We start from the raw sequence: 17419 nt of genomic DNA on the forward strand, positions 1-17419 counted from the left end.
GATTGTTACTGGGTCCATTTGGACGTGGAATTTACGAAGTGGACTTGAAGTATGCACTGATTATGCTAATGAGGTGAAAACCGTTTAATTGAAGGATGGATTAGTCTTAGTTGTAGCCATATAGTGTAGTCTATAGGGCCGATGTTTGGGGAAATAATTCATTGAGCTGGAACCTTGAACTGCATCCTATTCATCAGTTGCAAAATGTCTAAAATGTAACTTAAAACAAAACACTTCATGGAGGCATCGTGATGGAAATTTAAGTGCAAATAGTGCAAAAAAGCCCAGGATAGTGTATGTGGTAAAATAGCTTCGATTGAAGAGAGTCGGTGCACCTATGCGCCACAGCAAAGGTTATTAGTCTCTTGGGTATCTTACATCTTAACAATGTCTAACCCCGGTGAATGACAAAAGTTTACACACCTGGTCGCAATTAGCCTGCACTCCTGCAAACGGCAGTAAGAGACCGCTATAGTGGCTATGTGTATGTGTGTTGCAGGTTCCTGGTTGGGACCCCTGCTTTTAGATTTGGGGGGCAGAGCTTAATTCAAATCTGAGCTATGTTTTAACACGCCTCGTTTCTGCTGCGCCAGTCTGCTGAAAGGTTTCTAGTGAGGGAATGAATACGAAACACATTGGACGTTAAAAGAAACAAAGTAACAGGGCAAAGTTTGTGGAAATATGATGTTGCTTTGCAGAAATGATGGATGCAATAGACTCAATTGATCCATACAGCCGACCAGCGCGCAGGACACAATGGATAGTCAGCACTCTGGCTTACCATTACGGACTGGACCGGGGAGTGGAGAACGAAATCATAGTTTTGGCAACCGGACTGGATCAATACCTACAGGAGATTTTCCATCATATCGACTATCAAGGAGGTGGAAAAATTCCAGTGGAGGATTTTAACATCTTGTGTAAAGTTTTAGGACTGAACAAAGACTCGGAGGATACAGAATGCGCCGGGGTTCCGGACAATTTACCCAGCGAGCTCACCTTTAGACACTTCCACGCCAAACTGTGCGGACACTTCAGCACCAAGGCGGGCTGTCAGTATGAAAATGGTCGGCTGCTGGTCGGGAAAGACAGCGAGCACATAGAGACTCAGATCCGCCTGAGAAGCCCTCTGAGGCGGCGAGAGAAGCTTCTGTCTGTGAGTGTGAGCGAGGGCTCGTGTTCCTCCAAGGAGGGACGGCACGCCTCTGGCTGCAGACTTGGATCCTGCTCCAAGGAGTGCTATGAGGAGATAGTAGCACTGGAGGAAGCAGAGGACCGTATAGCCAAACTGGAAGACGAGAATGCAAGTTTGAGGGAGCTGATAGAGGATATGCGAGCTGCACTTCAGAGCAGTGATGCACGCTGTTTAGCTCTGCAGGTAAGAGTGAAGTGTAGGCTATAACATTGAAACCCCTGCTTTAATATTGCATTTTACAAATCGTGTTACAAATCGTATCCTGATATATTCAGCCTCTAAAAATAGTCTATAGGCTCCCCTTTCTATATACCTTGTGTATCCCAAAAGTTCCAAAATCATTTCATTGTTTTAATTGTCTTGTAATTGACTTAAAAGTCAACAGTGAATACATTGCTAATAAAGCTATTCCTTATTTGGACAATCTCATAAGAACGTGCTTCATGATAAGTGGTACCTATAGGCTTTATGATAATCCTTTTTTTTTTTTTAAATTTGGGTGGCTCTCTGTACTTTGAAATACAATCAGGTACAGGTAACAGTCCACTGGAGGAGTTTTGAACTCAACAGGTTACTGAACACACAAAGTAACAAGTCATTGTGAAGGAAGGTAAACACCAGGCTGGGGTTTTCAACATCAATTACAATTACAATTACAATCAAAATGCTAAACTATAGCATCAATTAAAACATAGACTTTGAGAAGTCAACATCCATTTGAAGGACATTGCAAGAATAACAGAACTTATCCACAGTTATCTGCAGGACTGACGCTTATCTTTATTTCAACAACCTGAATTATGCTCTTACAAATGGCTTTTCACTCAGACTTCACTGTAATTTATAACAACAAAAGTGGTAGCTCTTTCTGCAACTCATGCAGGTTATTGAATAATTGTATGATAACTTCAGATTTAATAGCCTATTACAAAAGAAGTCAACAATCCAATATTTTGGGACTGAAAACTGGACAAGACCTAAAAAGTTTTTGTTTAGTAAAAAATATATTGAAAGGGGACATACAGTATGATGAAAAATCCACTTTTATAGTGTTTTTGAACACATATTTGGTTAACCTGAGTGTCTATCGACCCACAAGATGGGAAATAAATCCAATCGATTCTTTGTTTGCGGTCTGTATATGTCTTACTACACAGAGAAAAATGCGCTGTATGCTCCATCTCAACTTGTGACATCACAAGTAAATACATACCCTCCACTGGTATCACTATGGACCCCAGCCAGAGCACAACTTTTGCGCAGGTCCACCTTTTTTGTTCTGAAATTCAGAGAGGGCTCATTGCATTAAAGAGAAACACAAACCAAAACTGAGCTTACTGAGAGAGCCAGTTTCTACAGGTTCTCAAACCTCCTCTGCTGCTTGATTCATGTTATATTTTGATTAAAACACAGCACAGATATTTCATTTAGACCACAGGAGACTGTTTGAAAAGGTCGAAAGGACTAGAATATGTCCACTTTAATACAACTCAAAGCTGTGAAACACAATTTACAATAATGTAACCAAGCAGATGCAATATTGGTTTTAAGTAACTTAATTTGATACCATGCATCATGTTACCTGTTTCATTTTATCTCCAGGTAGGACTATGGAAAAGCCACTCCAAACACAAACCAGAGGAGGGCTGTCGTGTTGCCCAACAGAAACAAACTCCCCCGAAAAGTACGAGCAACACAAACCTGAAAAGCAGCACCTACAGTAACTTGACGAGTCTGCAGAACCTTATCCAAGAGATAGAGCTTCTGCAGAATTCCAGAGACAAACAGGTAGAGGATGCAATGCTGTGTAGTCAGAGACTGGAGAAAGAACTATGGAGCTCCAAAGAGACTGTGGCTGCTCTTGAGGACTGCAACCAGGCCTTGAAGAGGGAGCAGGTGGGCATGAGAAGGAAGGTGGAGGAGGCCAGACAGGCGCTGCTCAGTGGCCTGAGTAAGGTGAAGGAACTGGAGGCCAAGGCCAGTCATGTTCCAGCTCTGCAGAGACACATCCTCCAGCTGGAATCAGAGCTGCTGTATTACAGGTAAAGACAATGATAACACTGTGTTGTATTAAGCATTATAGCATAAACAGTAAACATTTATACATTTTTGTTGAGGCTTTTTTTTTTTAAGAGAAGAGGTTACAAGAGCCGGGAATTGATCAAGTTAGCAGTCCTAAGAGAAACTGGATACTGTGAAGTCCTGGCCAATAAAATATGCAGGTTTTATTGTACAATAACCTGACAGTGAATTTACATATTGTTTCACTTAACTCTGATTGACATTGTGTTCAGGTTAGCCCTTTTTCTTTTTGGAAGGGCTTTTGATTTATTGGTGCTACTTTGTTATGTGAACAAATGTGAAGTTTCCTAGTAACATGAGTAATGCTTGGTTGAACTGTCTATTGTTTTTGATCAGCAGAATATAGGTGGCCTGATGCTAACAAAGCTGGAATACCACCCACGAAAACGTTGCTCATAACATCGTGGTCTAAAACCACACACTGTACCTTTAATTTGTTACCTCGATTGTTATTATTCCTAAACATCAACAAACAACCACTCAGGTAACATCTTGTTAAAAAGAGGCTGTGTAAGGAAATCACATCCCAATCCTACCCACTAAGACTTGTTTGCTCACTTACTCTCCACCTGCGAAAAAAAAAAGGTTTCAGTGGGCACAAGAACAACAGCTGACATGTTTGAGTAAACCTTCATTACTGGAACAAGGCTTATGCTACATAGTCACTTGCTAACACCTATAAGAGCTAAGTATACTTAGAAAAAAAAACGTTTAACCTTCTTTTTATAGCTGAATTTGGAGTGCTTAAGACATTTTTTGTAACTTTCCAAATCCAGCAATTATTTTTAACTTCACCACTTTCACTCAGTAAAGTTAAAGTAAATGCAATACCACTTTTTTAAAAGATGAAATGTACTAAAGATCTGCTCGCCAAGTTCTTATCTGTTGCTTTATCTTTCAGGTGCTAATGTGCTATTCTTCTGGTGGTAATTTTCTCACAAGATTGATTTGATTGATTTTGAGAGCGTTTTTATTTTATTATAGAGGTAAGACAGTGGATAGAGTTGAAAAACAAGTACACAGAGAGTAGTGCCGGAGTGGGGAAAGGAGCCACAGGTGGGACTATAGCCTTTGCAAATGGGGGCATGCACACTAACCACGAGGCTGCTTGCACCCCATTGTTTCAAATGTTATTGTTATATGATATATTTTTTATATTTGTATGTGGTTGTTCACATCAGTATTATACTGTTATTTAATATTATTCACTTACTCTGAATATTAGTTTATTTAAAGAATACTTCAATTGGAGGGCAAGGCAAAGGAGAACAGTGTTGTATGTTTATGATTGATTTTAGTTGATTAATATCTTCTGAAATTAATTTGTAGTGACCTACAGATGTTTCTTAAAATTTGCTCTTCATTTGCGCTAATCAGCTGTCAAACCCTGAGCAAAACAAGTGTCTGGCTGTTCATCATGTCATGATGGTGAGGGCTTGTTTTGGTTGGTTATTGAATTAAGAGGGCTTTTTTGGCTGGAATAACCCATAATAAATCATAATTTGTCCTAGAATAAAATAAATGACATTTTTTTTAGTTCTGGCATCATGCCTGGAAAAAATCTGTCATGCTGCTCATGATGGCTTGATGTGGTTTGCTATTATAATTTTCAGCCTTGTTGTGATTTACTTTATTTAACAGGCGTCGTGTGTGGCAGCTTGGTTTCGCCTGAGCTGCACTACTGTTGGGAACTATTCATTTTGGTGGAAGTGAGGGTGTAATTGGACTTTTTAAGTACAAAGTTGTTGGTTTAATGTTTATCCTTGTGTCTGTTGACCCTACTCCAATCCTATAATCATTGTCTGCAGGTCTGGCTTTCTTATGTAACAGATGTCTCTCAATGGTGGTCAGATCTACCTAATGCTGTTATTATGAACTTTCAAACACAGACAGACACAATCACAAATATATGATTGATGGCTACGTGCCTTTAGGTGATTCTAAATAACAAATCACATAAGCACGATACCCTTTCTTTTACCCAAAACTCCACTAATCTATGCAGACTGCGTTCCAAATTCTTTTCACTGCCCTCCCATTGATACCCTAATGGCAAATAATTCAATACCACAAAGGCCCTGACTTGTCAAGAGAAAGCTCCATTGAGTGAGGACCTCAACAGACATCAATCTCTGCTCACTTCTCCGCTCTCCTCCCCAATGAACAATACCACATAGGCTCCCCCGTCCTATAGATCTTAGCAACCAAGCTCCATGAATATCTCCCCTTAAATCCCCAATGCTTGCTTGGTTACGTCTTATCCAAAGAGGCTTGAGAGAACTGTACAGGTGGTTTTTATTATCTGACAAGAGAAACAGTGTTTTTTTCCCCTCTAATACTGGCAGACACATCTAGCTAATATAAACTTTTATCATTCTAAATTTCCTCAAAATTAAGTAATTTATCTTGCATCCAGCTGTCCCAGTGTCAGATTTCTCGGGTCATATGTAATGGGTTTAGAGATGCATGTCAAGAGGCCTGATGAAATGTCACTTTATTATTGAGGCATAGTCTAAACTGCTGTGACGAGAAATGAGATTAGAGGCTTGTGGATCCCAGAGATACTGGGTTACAGGGCTGGTGTGCCGCTACTTTACTGTGGATTCCATTTGAACACACTTATAATGAAGATGAAATTCAATGATGTGAGCACCCTAATATTTTGTGATTTTGTTTGATAAAAAGACTGAAACCCTTCTGTCTCTTCACTATGGAGCTATTGTCAGTTATCATAGCTAGATATCATATTACTAAATATATAAACAAGTCCAAAACTAATCAAAGTTGCCTGCCGGAGCTCTTAAACTAACTGGTAGCTGGTACTGGTATGAGGTAGACTGTCATGTATCTATTCAGTGTTGTAGACAGGAAGTCAGGCTATCTCTGTTTTTGTGGTGTAATGCTAAGCTAGCTCAACTTACTAGAGCGTATTGGTTAACTGAACAAATTTTTCTCATCTAACTCTTGGCATAAACAACGAAACCTTCCTTAAATGTGAAACCTGATTTTCATCTTGATTTCCGTTTTTGGTTTTTCCATGTGGATGTACAATTTTCCCATCTATAAAATCCCCTTTCAACTTTCCATCACATCCAAGTAAAAGTCAGTTTATAAAATGTGGTCATTGGTATGAAACTTAAGATGAGTGGGTGTTGTTGCGTAACTTGTCTGTGATTTCCTTGGACTGTTCACTGGAGGCAGAGCAGATGGGAGCTGCACCTTCATTAGGGGATGATTTGCACTGGGGCGTCTTTGTATACTGGAATTGTCTAATGGTGTCACTTTTAGGTCGTTGTTTTTTTGTTATTTTTACACCAGAAGATTAAGGGAGTCTAAATCAGTCACTGTAGCCTATACAGCTCTGCGGGCCAGAAGGATTAGACAATAGGAAACACAGCGAGAGGAAGAAAAAGAAATGAGGGGGAGGAAAGTCTACCATCTGGAGGAAGAAGCAAACACTCAACTGTTTGTTCATGAAATGACAGACATGTTTTTCAAGGCACACAGGAGAGGGATGGCTTCATGAAACATTCCATTTTTGTTTTTGTGTTACAAAGAAATTATGCAGTTTGGAAAACTCCTTGAGCCATCTGAAACTTAAGTTTTAACAGTCTTGTGAATCCAGGTGTCAATGGTAATGTCCATGGATTTCTAGAGAACATACCTAAGCACATGTGTCCTGAATGTGCAAGTTTAAAACCTAGGTCTCGTTTTATCGGCACGCCTGCAGACTTTTTCTCTATATGCCTCTAACCCCTGGCCCACTGGAGGCAGGCCCCATGGGAGGCATAATCTCTCAGCCTTTTCATGCTCCCTGCATGGCGCCTGAGAGCAGAGGGAAGAGGAGGGTCTAACAGACCATTTATCTGCCTCTGCACAAGAGCTGCAGCATTGTGTGGAGCAGGTGCTGCCACGGCATTCCTACCCTTTAAATAACGGGGGAAAGGACACACTCGGGAGACGTGTGGGACCCGTGGCCGTCTGCTGCTGCTGCTGCCTTACTGTTTTTCTTGAACAGCCATCAAAAACATACACTGCCAAGTGGGCTTATTTTCACATTGAACAGCTGCCCTGCCCTCAGTCTCTCTGGTTTTGAAGTATGCTTACAACAGCAGAAATATATCACACACAAAATACGTCATAAACTTATGCCACCCACAATTGTTGGACTTCTCTCTGTATATTTCTCTCTTCTTTAAATACCTTTTTGTTTGTTTGACTTTGGATTTCTTTGCCTAACTGCCCTCTGTAAATGTTACTGCTGTTGGATTAAGTCCTCCGTTTGCTAAACATCGCTGAAGCTGCTTTATTTGTATCCCAGGAACCACCTCATTGTACGGGTGTTTCCCAAGAGGACTTGATTAATAACCGTCAGCTATGAAAACATGACCTCTCGCCTGTCTCTGTCATGGCTCAGGGCACCTATATGCACTGAACTTCAAGTTCAAGCTCAGGTTTACAGCATGCCCTCATTTGTAACCTCTGCAGAGTAAGAAGACTGTCATTGACCGATGACACCTGAAAGAGGAAACTGTTCTTAAGGGATAAGGCGAAAAATTGAGGGGGGAGGGGGGTCATGTTGATGGAGCTTTCGCTTTAGCTCTCCACTGTAATAAACATAGAAAGGACTCATGGGTGTCCTGGCTCTAACAACAAACAGCTGTACATGCCTCCACAGGCTTACAAATGGCTTTAGGGTTTTACTAATAGGGCAAAGTACAGGATCCTATTAATTAGAAATCCACTGACAAAGCACAATAGAGCTCTTCATGTAAAACTCCACTGCTATAGGTGTGTGTTCCTAAGTGATGCAGTAATAATTATGCCTACAAAGGCTACAAAAACGCTTCAAATTATATCTAACGATATCACTGGAGCGTTTTCCTTGCCTGGGGCTCCAATTTGTTAAACCAACAATGTCCCAATCTAAGACTCATCAGATTCCATTTCCACCTTTAGTACAGAGAAGTTTATACACTTTCCTTAATGTTCTCTTCCTTTTTCATGGGATTTTAAATCTAAGCCCTTTCAATTTATTTTGGCTACAAAAGAGCAAAAGAAAAAGCAGCTTTGAAACAGGAATCAAAGACAAATAGAGAATGTTAAATGGATTATCTATTACATCCTGAAAACCACCAGTATTGTACACCACTGGATTCTGACCTGATTTGTGTGACCTAAGAAAATTACGTTTATTCATGTGTTCTTTATCTTTCTCAACAGAACAAAAAGCCCAGGAGTACAAAATGCCAAAAGTTATTTTCCTCATCATGCTTGAGGCAGCTGTAAGCAGTTTTTAGAAGCACTTCAGTAGATTGAGTTACACAGCACTGATGATGTGTTGTCACCATATGATACTTGCTTGTTTAATCTGCCTATAGCAGAAGTGGGGTTATTATCTGACAAGAGAAACAGTGTTTTTTTCCCCTCTAATACTGGCAGACACATCTAGCTAATATAAACTTTTATCATTCTTAACATAAGCATTAACATCACACGTCTCTGTCAAATCTGGAGGAACTATTAAGCTAAATGGTAGCTAGCAAACTTGTTTTTCAAATTAGGTCGTGGTATTATCTTAATGAACAAGTTCTACTTTATTTGTCTATGTAAATGTGTGTTGTGTGAAGTTTTGTGAGCCAGATGCATTGTAGTTGCATCTTTTTCCTCTTGAGGTCTTGGTGAGACAGTGTAGAGTAGACGTAAAGTATCAGTGATACAGTTGAGAAGAAGAAATACATGCAATATTGAGTGACACTGGTGTGACTCCCCAGCATAAAGAATTTAATATTGCATTTTAAAGTTTTATCAGTATATTTAAAAAAAATACATATAACACATATTGTGAAAATCTAAAATGTATCAGATTCAAAATTCAAGATTTTTATTTTTCACATACTCATACATGTGCACAGTGAAATTTAAGGACTGTTCTACAAGGCCATGCAATAACAATAAACACTGAATTTAGTAATACACATATATACAGCAAAGAATATGTTATGACAACGCTCTCTCATACAACACTTAACAGTCTGCAGTGTATTTTAGCATTGCCTTGTCTTTAGAAAAAAAAAAAAAATTGAGATTTTCATTTTGGCAGGTCAAACCTAGCCATGCTGGTTTTTCATTTGGTCCATTGGCAGGAGCTATCATGCATGCCTAATGGAACGTTTATCAAATCATGTCTCTGTCTACAGCATCCCGCAGTTTGACTGATATTCAGAGTGTCTGTCTAGACTACATTCAGGTGTCTGTGTCCAATCAGTCAGAATTTCCATGATCAGCAATACAACCAGACCTCTTTGCTGTCAGACTTTAAATTACATGTACAGTCAAAGTAAACCAGAACTAGTTTTTATGTGACATTCGGGATACTTTTCACCAGTCTCAAAAGCTTTTTTTTTCTCCGTTGTGCCAAGGCACAAAGCAAGACTGATTTTTCAACCTCCAAACATGTCAAAGGCAAGAGCCAGAAGCTGTAGGCCTGCTACAGTATCCACTGGACACAGGCTTCAGCCTCTCTCAAACAACTGTCAATTATAGTGCAATTAGTCACACCGAAGCCTGCATTTGAAAAGGCCCTCAACCAGCTCATTCCACAGTCCTCCTAGCATCTCCACGGTAACCAAGAAAGTGTTGTGTATGTTCACGTCTATGCACCAGTCTCATGTTGGTCTGCAGCTGCTGGCCCTCATAAACTAGCTCCTTCTTTCCTCCAATGTGGCCTCCACTAACTCAAACATCACTCTCTGATTGATTGCCTGAAATCACACTGCAATTATTGACTTTCACTGAAGTCAGTCATTTCTCGGCAGTTTTGCACAACGAAACCTAAAGTAGAGTGCAAATTTAGAGTTTCAAGTTGTCTTACAGCATAGTCAGTCTTGTGCCAAGAGGATATAAGCATGAATGCTCAGTTTTTTTTCTTTCTTTTTTAAACACAGTCAGGCTGTTGAAAACCTTTTTTAGATTTTCTTCTTTTTTTTTCCGGCAAGACATCATCATCTGGAAACGCTTACTCTGTGATTTACGAAGGCCCCTATCGGATTTCCCCCAACACAAAAGAGCAGACGGCAGGAGAAAGCTCGAAAATTCAAACCATTACAGAACAATTGATCGGCACAAACTGTAGTGTCAGACTTTTTTCAGTGACAGATGTTTGAATGTGTCATTGCCATGAGGAACTACATGACATATTGAATAAACCTGCTCCAGATCTTTTCAACAGCAGAGGTGTCTCAAACATTTTGAATGTAACTAAAATGTCTGTCCTCTCATTTTATTTTACTCTATTCCAGTGTGTTTTAACTTCTCATCTTGCAGTGCGTACTGCACCGTAACAGTGCCTGTCTACCATTGACCCACTTTACTGTAAAATGCCTTAAAGATACAATGTCTGGCTTCAATTACCCCACCCAGATTTGGCATACAACATCACAGACCTCTATAAAATTATCATGACGGTCGTAGATGTGCCTTAATACACACCGCCATGTGATACTTGATATGTTCTCTCTGAAGTCGGCAAATGGTTTGGAATAAACATTTCTCATCTGTCAAAATATAAAGAGCAGTTTTGAGCACCTTCATCAGTTGAACATAACATTGCAGTGAAGACCGGGTTACATATTTACAGTACAGCATTTACAGAGAACATGCCGTCACACAGCAGTATTAAACTTGCAATGCTCTCTTTCAGGGCAGAGGTGACAAAACTACAACTCCCAAGCAGCACCAGGGCAGAACCATCTCTGAGTGTTGGCAGCAGACCGGGCCAAAGATGCTGCTCGGACTCCCAACATGACCGCTGCTCACCAACAGGGCGAGCTGTGACGACCCCGGATAAGAGTAAGACATGTTTGTCATGAAATCCCATCATGCAGGGCTAATGTCTCATTACTGTCCAGAGGTGAGGAGAATAACATTTATGATTTTTACATTTATGAGAGGAAAATCAGGAGTCCTTAAAATCTATTTTACACAACTGTTATAGATAAGAGCGATGAATAACGCCTGATTAGGAGTTAGGAATGATCCTAACCCTAGAACACTAACACTTAAATTAGTAACACCATCAATAACTCTGGGTGATAATTTACCAAATAAAAAGTACTTCTCATTAAAATATATCAAAATGTGACAATATATGATTCAATTAGAGTGGTGTTCTTTTATTTTCCAAGTGTGCCATGTCTAACAACATGAAAATGAGTATCATAGGGGGACCCTATAAAAATGCTCCAAAATTAGGGGAAAAAAATGAATCTGGAAAACTTGGTCTTTGGTCCACCCATTCCTTGTGGGTGTCCCTGGTGAAGGTACAGTCTCCTTGTGATGCATGAACAGCTGCAGGAGAGAGACACTATTGCCAGGTGAAAATCACCTGAACACGTGCCTGTAGTAAAAGTATGTTTTGGAGAAGGGAAACACTCCTGCCTTCAAAGACGTCAAAGACAATGCTGAAGCTACCCAGGGACCCACGACACTCAGACACACACAACATAATAAAAATCATGTTAATACATTTGCTCGGTTGAAAATCACGATAGTGTTCTAGGGTTAAGAAAGTTTATGTCCTATCCCCCTTTCATAATTTAAGAACCAGTCTTGTTGTAATTATTATGTAATTATTTGGTGTGCTATTTTCATCAATACTCTTTAATTCAAACTGAGTACATATCTCCTGTGTGTTCACTGTCCTTGTACAAAGCCAGCTCTGTATGACAACAAACACATAAGCTTGTAACGAGTCTTCTGCCAGCTACTCTTCTTATACCACTTGCCCACTAAAAAGAAAAAGAGTAATCATTCCAGCAAAAGGAAATTCTTTCCTGAAGTGTCCCTGGCAGAATGTGGTAAATATTTAAGGGGTGGAGGGAAGGAGGTAGTTGTGTGCCTGTGGAATTCGTATAACAACATTTCTCCAGGATTACTTGCCACATAATGTTGAAATTGCCCATGACACACTTGGTTTTTGCACAACATTTGTTTAAAGGTATTCTCTGGCAGTGCCTCAAAGTGCTCTGCAACAACACGAGAAGCATTGGTTTGCAAAACTAAACCTAAACTTACTGTGTTTTATTTAATTAGAAATCAATTAACGGTTCAGCCAATGAACACATTGTAACCTCATAGAGCCCAGTGTGTTATCACCTCGTTGGATGAACAGTAAACACTGATATTCAGCTATCAAATACACACATGTAGGTGATGGGGGAAGAGGATGGATACTCTGCCTATAAAAACAGTGTAAACCAATTAATGACATCGATCATTTAAGTAGTTAATTTTTTTTAACTCACCATCTTCAGTTTCAACTCTGCCATTAGGACTTCTCCACCATACAGTCCTCTGTAATAATGATAATAATCTGCACGTGTGTTGTGGTATTTAGTGGAGGAGCAGCTTTTCCGTTCTGTGGAGGGCCAGGCAGCTTCTGATGAGGAGGAGGACAAATGGACCGGAGACCAGCAGAGGCAGGTGGCTGAAGTGAAGAGGATCTTAACCAGGCTGTCCTGCTGTGGGGAAAGGTCCTGCACATTCATATCATTACTATATGTTACATTTACAGAAAGCTCGCAGCAAAACCTGGCACTACGTTGATGTTCCTCTCTTAACACTCCATAACAGGATAGCTTGTAAAATGTAGCACAGTGTTTACGTTTTATACATTTTACACATACATTTAATGAGCTAAGTGAAACATTAAAATCACTCAGATACATTGATTGTTGAGCAGAAGGTCGCCAATACACAGCGACAGAAACACACAGTCTCGTTTTAGATACAGTATGCATGAGTGGGAAACATGTAAGCAAATGATGTTAATACACACCCACACTAAGGGCAGAAAGACACTCATTCAGAGTCAGGCTCTGTTTGATTCTCACCAATTCTTTTCACTAGTAAACCTTCAACAGATCGCTCAGCTGCCAGCTTTGGTCATTTGTTGTTTGATGCAGGCAGTGTACAATGTTTTCAGGTGTCAAATAAAATAGCATTTAAAGGTAAACTTGATGAGAAAAATGGAGCTGACTGACTAAAATTAAATGAACTCAGCTACCTTTTGGTTGATGAAAACAAGGTGGATGAAAGCTTTGAGCACCAAACGTATTTTTCCAACGTGTCACACCAGAGAAAAAAGCTAAAAGAGTCCAAAAACTTCAGTAAAATAGCTGCATTGGGTCACAATCATTACTCTGTCACTCTACATTCCTACATCTTTTTCTTTTATTTCACATTGAACTAAATGCAGATATGACCAATACTAAACAAAAATAATACTTTAAATTTGTGCTCAGAGGGCTGCATGTATACTGACACCAACATTCACATTGTTATTCACACCACACAAAAATATTTCACCTCATGTTCTAAAAGTATCAAAGACCAACAACTTCAAATGTGAAAATTGTGTTTTGTGTCTTCTTCAATAGTACTTGACAAAACATCTGAAAACATAGCTCCATTTGTAAAATTTTAAAACAAGTTAAAAGAATAACAACAATCCTATTTTGTCCTATTGTGCTAAAATCAAGTAAAACAATGTTAATGTCTTCAGAGTAAATGTGACTTGCCTCCAGAAACCATGCAAAGCCACGTCATTTCAAAACAAATGTGTCACCCTCAATTATGTGCAAGCCCTTAAAACTTCTAGCTTGACTTATATTCTGTCCTGTGGTACCTTTCGTTGGTCAGGTGCGACGATAAGGCGTTCAAGAAGCTGATGTCTAATTTCGGGAGCTCGAGGAGCGAGGAGAGCTGCAGTGCTGTGGTGGAGCTTCTGGAAAGAGTGACCAGGTTGCATAAACAGCTCGAACTAAAGGAGAGCCAGGCAGAGATCGACATGGACCAGGTACAAACCACCACTGACCTCCATCTCACCAGGGTGGGCCGCTTAAAGTAACATCTGAAAAGTGTTCTTTCAGGACATCTTTCTGCCCTGCTTTACATCTTTAGTCATTTTGTGGCTGTTTGTGTGGTGTTTAACTGGATTAGAGAGGACTGGTAATGGTTGTTATGACCGTGGAGGGCTTCAAAGAATAAACCACAGCTAGAGGCACAATCCTGCCGCTTCAACTTAACCAAACCACCAGCAACGTCACCAGAGACCCAGGGCGTGTGTGTGGGTGGGTGTGTTTGCAGCTGCTTCTTTCTGGAGCCAGCCACAGAAACACTCCCCTAACGTTGAGGAATATCATAAATTAAAGCTCTCCCGTTACAGTCGAGTAGTGTTTTCACAACACAGGAAGACAGACAGAAGGGGAACAGTGACGTAATGTGTTCCCAGAGCATCTCAGCACTCAGAGAGGAAACGTTCAAACTAAACAAAGTCCTGACTGTGAGGCTTTGTTTATGTTCAGGATGTATGGGGTGAGACCTTTGTCCTTCAATACGCTTTGACGTAACTGACGGTGCACTGCTGGGATTTCCAACTTCTTTTGGAAAGCCAGCCGATGGCACCATAGTGTGGACCAAACACGTGACTCTAACCTCAACATCTGACATACATTTACAGAGGATATTTATTTTGTTTTAGCATGTTTAGCAGACCGATGTTGTAACATATCACATCTGGAAGAGTCACATACCCAGATGCTCTTGTACCAAGTCTGGGTTGGGTCTTTTATGAAATAAAATTCAGAAACCAGCACTGAATTGATCAAATTAACAAGTACTGTGTATGTATGAAACATTATCTTGTCTTCCTTTGTCTGCAAAAGACTTTCTCTTTACCATGACCACGGTCCAGAAGACAGCTCAGCTTATAACTATTATTCTCACTCGATTATAACTTTTAATTAGGAAACCTGCAAATTTCAGTGTAGAGATCCAGCATAACTTGTGTTAGCTTGGGTCTTTTAATGGGTTTATTCAGTTTTTTACAAGAGCGTTTCTTTTATCGACTTTGTATAATGATTGTGATTTATTCAATTATACCACAATGCAATAGACTAAGAAAATAAAGGACTCGCTCATATTTACTACAATGATAATGTGATTTGACAGAAACTTTGGCGCTTGGACTCTGGGTTGGATGATGCGTTTAGAGATGAAGTTCTGCTCGTCATTAGGAAAGATCCCCCCCATGGAGTCCAGACCCTGGTGGCGGAGAACTGATGATTTGATGAAACCAAGTGGGAGAAGAATTGATCGAAGATGACTCTGGTGCTGGTGATGGGGAGGTGGAGGGGCGCATGAAAGAACTAGTAAAGAGAAAGAATCATATTTAAAAGGGGAGCTGAACGATGATAGGCTGAAAACGAAGGAGGAACGCCATGCCATTGGTTAGATGAGGTCCGCTGACAGGACAGGTGATTAGCCCACAGACAGCCCAAACTGACAGCTCGAGAATGACAGCAGAAATGTGATAGCGTGAGATAGGTTGAATGAGAAAGACCTGAATTGTGGATCACTTAAATGCTTCCTTACTGTACTTACTCTAAGCTTCATTTTAAGCTTTTTAAGCTCTCTGGGTTGTACCACCATGATGTCATATAAGTCTTCAAAAGGCCACGCAACGCTGACTTCATAAATGAGTTCTTCAAAATACTATCATAGGTATAAATTGTGTTTTTCTTGTGTGTGCTACGTCTTCCAGATGAAGGACTCTCTGTTGCAGGAGCTGCAGCAGAAAGCAGAGGAGACTGAGCTGCTTCAGATGGAGCTGCAGATGCTGGAGACAGAGAGGGTTCGTCTGTCCCTCGTGGAGGAGAAACTGGTTGACATCCTCCAGCTCCTCCAGCAGCTCAGAGACCTGGTTAGTCACAGCACTGGGCAACATCACTTATCAGTCAGAATAGGTCAAAGCTGCTACACATCAAATCTGCACGTTTATTCTTAACATATGTTTTTATTGTTAAGGCCCAAAGACATTGATTTGATTTTTAACGCAATGAATAAAGCACAAGCAGTTCTTAATCCTGTGACCAGAAACTCTTCACAGAAACTTTAAGAATGGAAATCAGTTTGCTCGGCCCAGAGTTTAGAGAATTCCACCCACGCTGCACGGAAATGATTTTGTTCTGGTCAAACTTAAAACAGAAAGTATCCTCTAGAATGTCTCTAGGAAAAGATGCCAGATAGATAGAAAGTTATTTCTATTTTTTAAATAAAAGTCCACTGAAACAGCTGTTTCTATATCCATACATGCCTATCACAAGACTAGCTCTGGTTTCTGTCCTTTCTATTGTGACACAACACTAACAGTCAGGGGTTGATTAAAGATAAAAGCAAATTAATTTTACTTGTTCAACATGTACGAGCCTCTGTGGTAACAAGAGTCAGATTGCCTATTAAAGTGCCTGTTAATTGCCTGACAGCCATCTGAGAATTCTCTCTCTGTTGGTACAGAACGTCTCACGCAGGTCTCTGGGGAAGATCTTGCTCAGCACTTTGGAGTCTTGTACCGACCCACAACACAGTAAGTAGAGCTCACACGCCCAATAAAATCAATACAAGTCCTGTGAAACGTGATAATGAAATTTTACAGTTACCCAGGGCATGGAATTGAATTGTATTCTCGTTCACTCAGCGGTCACATCTGTTTCCTTTTTGCACAGGGAAAGCCCACATTCTGGAGGTGCTCAACGCTCTCTATCACGAACTGGCTGCCTGTGAGATTCTGTCAACTGGTGGTCCTTTGGAGCGAACACAGAGTCAGCAGTCTCTGAACGCTCTCATCATCTCCTGCTAAACAACACTGCCTCCTGCTGGGCCAAACCAGCAGCTTTTTTGAGAGGACACTGAAAGTTGGAAGAGTTGTCAAGCTAATTACTGTGTATAGTGTATCATATGTCTCATATATACTCCTCAGGCCCTGTTATCTAAAAAAAGGGATGTTAGTGTAGAATGTTAATTAGAGCAGCAAAACGCTTTCTACATATAAAGGACATTTTTTTATATATGTTGATTTTTATATTGCACATAACTCCTTCATGTTTCAATATGGATTGTCCCTCGTCCCAGTGAAGAGTTCTGAATGTGAATATGTTGAATTAAGCTAACCCTGATATATCATATCAACTATTCTGTGAAATGTATCTGGACAAAAACATCCCTGATAGAACTGAATAAATTCATCTCAATCTTGGAGATTCACCAATCACGTGTGCATTTTAAAACCCAGTGTGTCAGAGA

General features: G+C 40.2%; 1 protein-coding gene across 2 annotated transcripts; it reads left to right on the forward strand.

Moving 5' to 3' along the window:
* The first annotated feature begins 105 nt into the window (after window positions 1-105).
* efcc1 (EF-hand and coiled-coil domain containing 1) lies at window positions 106-17374 on the forward strand. Of its 2 annotated transcripts, none has more exons than XM_079341194.1 (8): window positions 106-1378; window positions 2798-3237; window positions 10980-11128; window positions 12675-12810; window positions 13979-14135; window positions 15882-16040; window positions 16634-16703; window positions 16843-17374. In XM_079341194.1, the coding sequence occupies exons 1-8, from the start codon at window positions 701-703 to the stop codon at window positions 16974-16976; spliced, it is 1923 nt and encodes a 640-aa protein (XP_079197320.1). In that variant the 5' UTR covers window positions 106-700; the 3' UTR covers window positions 16977-17374. The 2 variants fall into 2 exon arrangements, with proteins under 2 accessions (XP_079197320.1, XP_079197321.1); XM_079341195.1 differs by having other exon boundaries at window positions 15903-16040.
* The last annotated feature ends 45 nt before the right edge of the window (window positions 17375-17419 follow it).

Source organism: Symphodus melops (genome assembly GCF_947650265.1).
Source record: "Symphodus melops genome assembly, chromosome: 4".
Taxonomy (NCBI): domain Eukaryota; kingdom Metazoa; phylum Chordata; class Actinopteri; order Labriformes; family Labridae; genus Symphodus; species Symphodus melops.

Coding starts and splice junctions, on each gene's coding strand:
- efcc1 (XM_079341194.1), top strand. CDS start 701: ATGATGGATGCAATAGACTCAATTGATCCATACAGCCGACCAGCGCGC. Junction 1,379..2,797: donor CACGCTGTTTAGCTCTGCAG/GTAAGAGTGAAG, acceptor TTTTATCTCCAG/GTAGGACTATGGAAAAGCCA. Junction 12,811..13,978: donor CTGTCCTGCTGTGGGGAAAG/GTCCTGCACATT, acceptor TTCGTTGGTCAG/GTGCGACGATAAGGCGTTCA.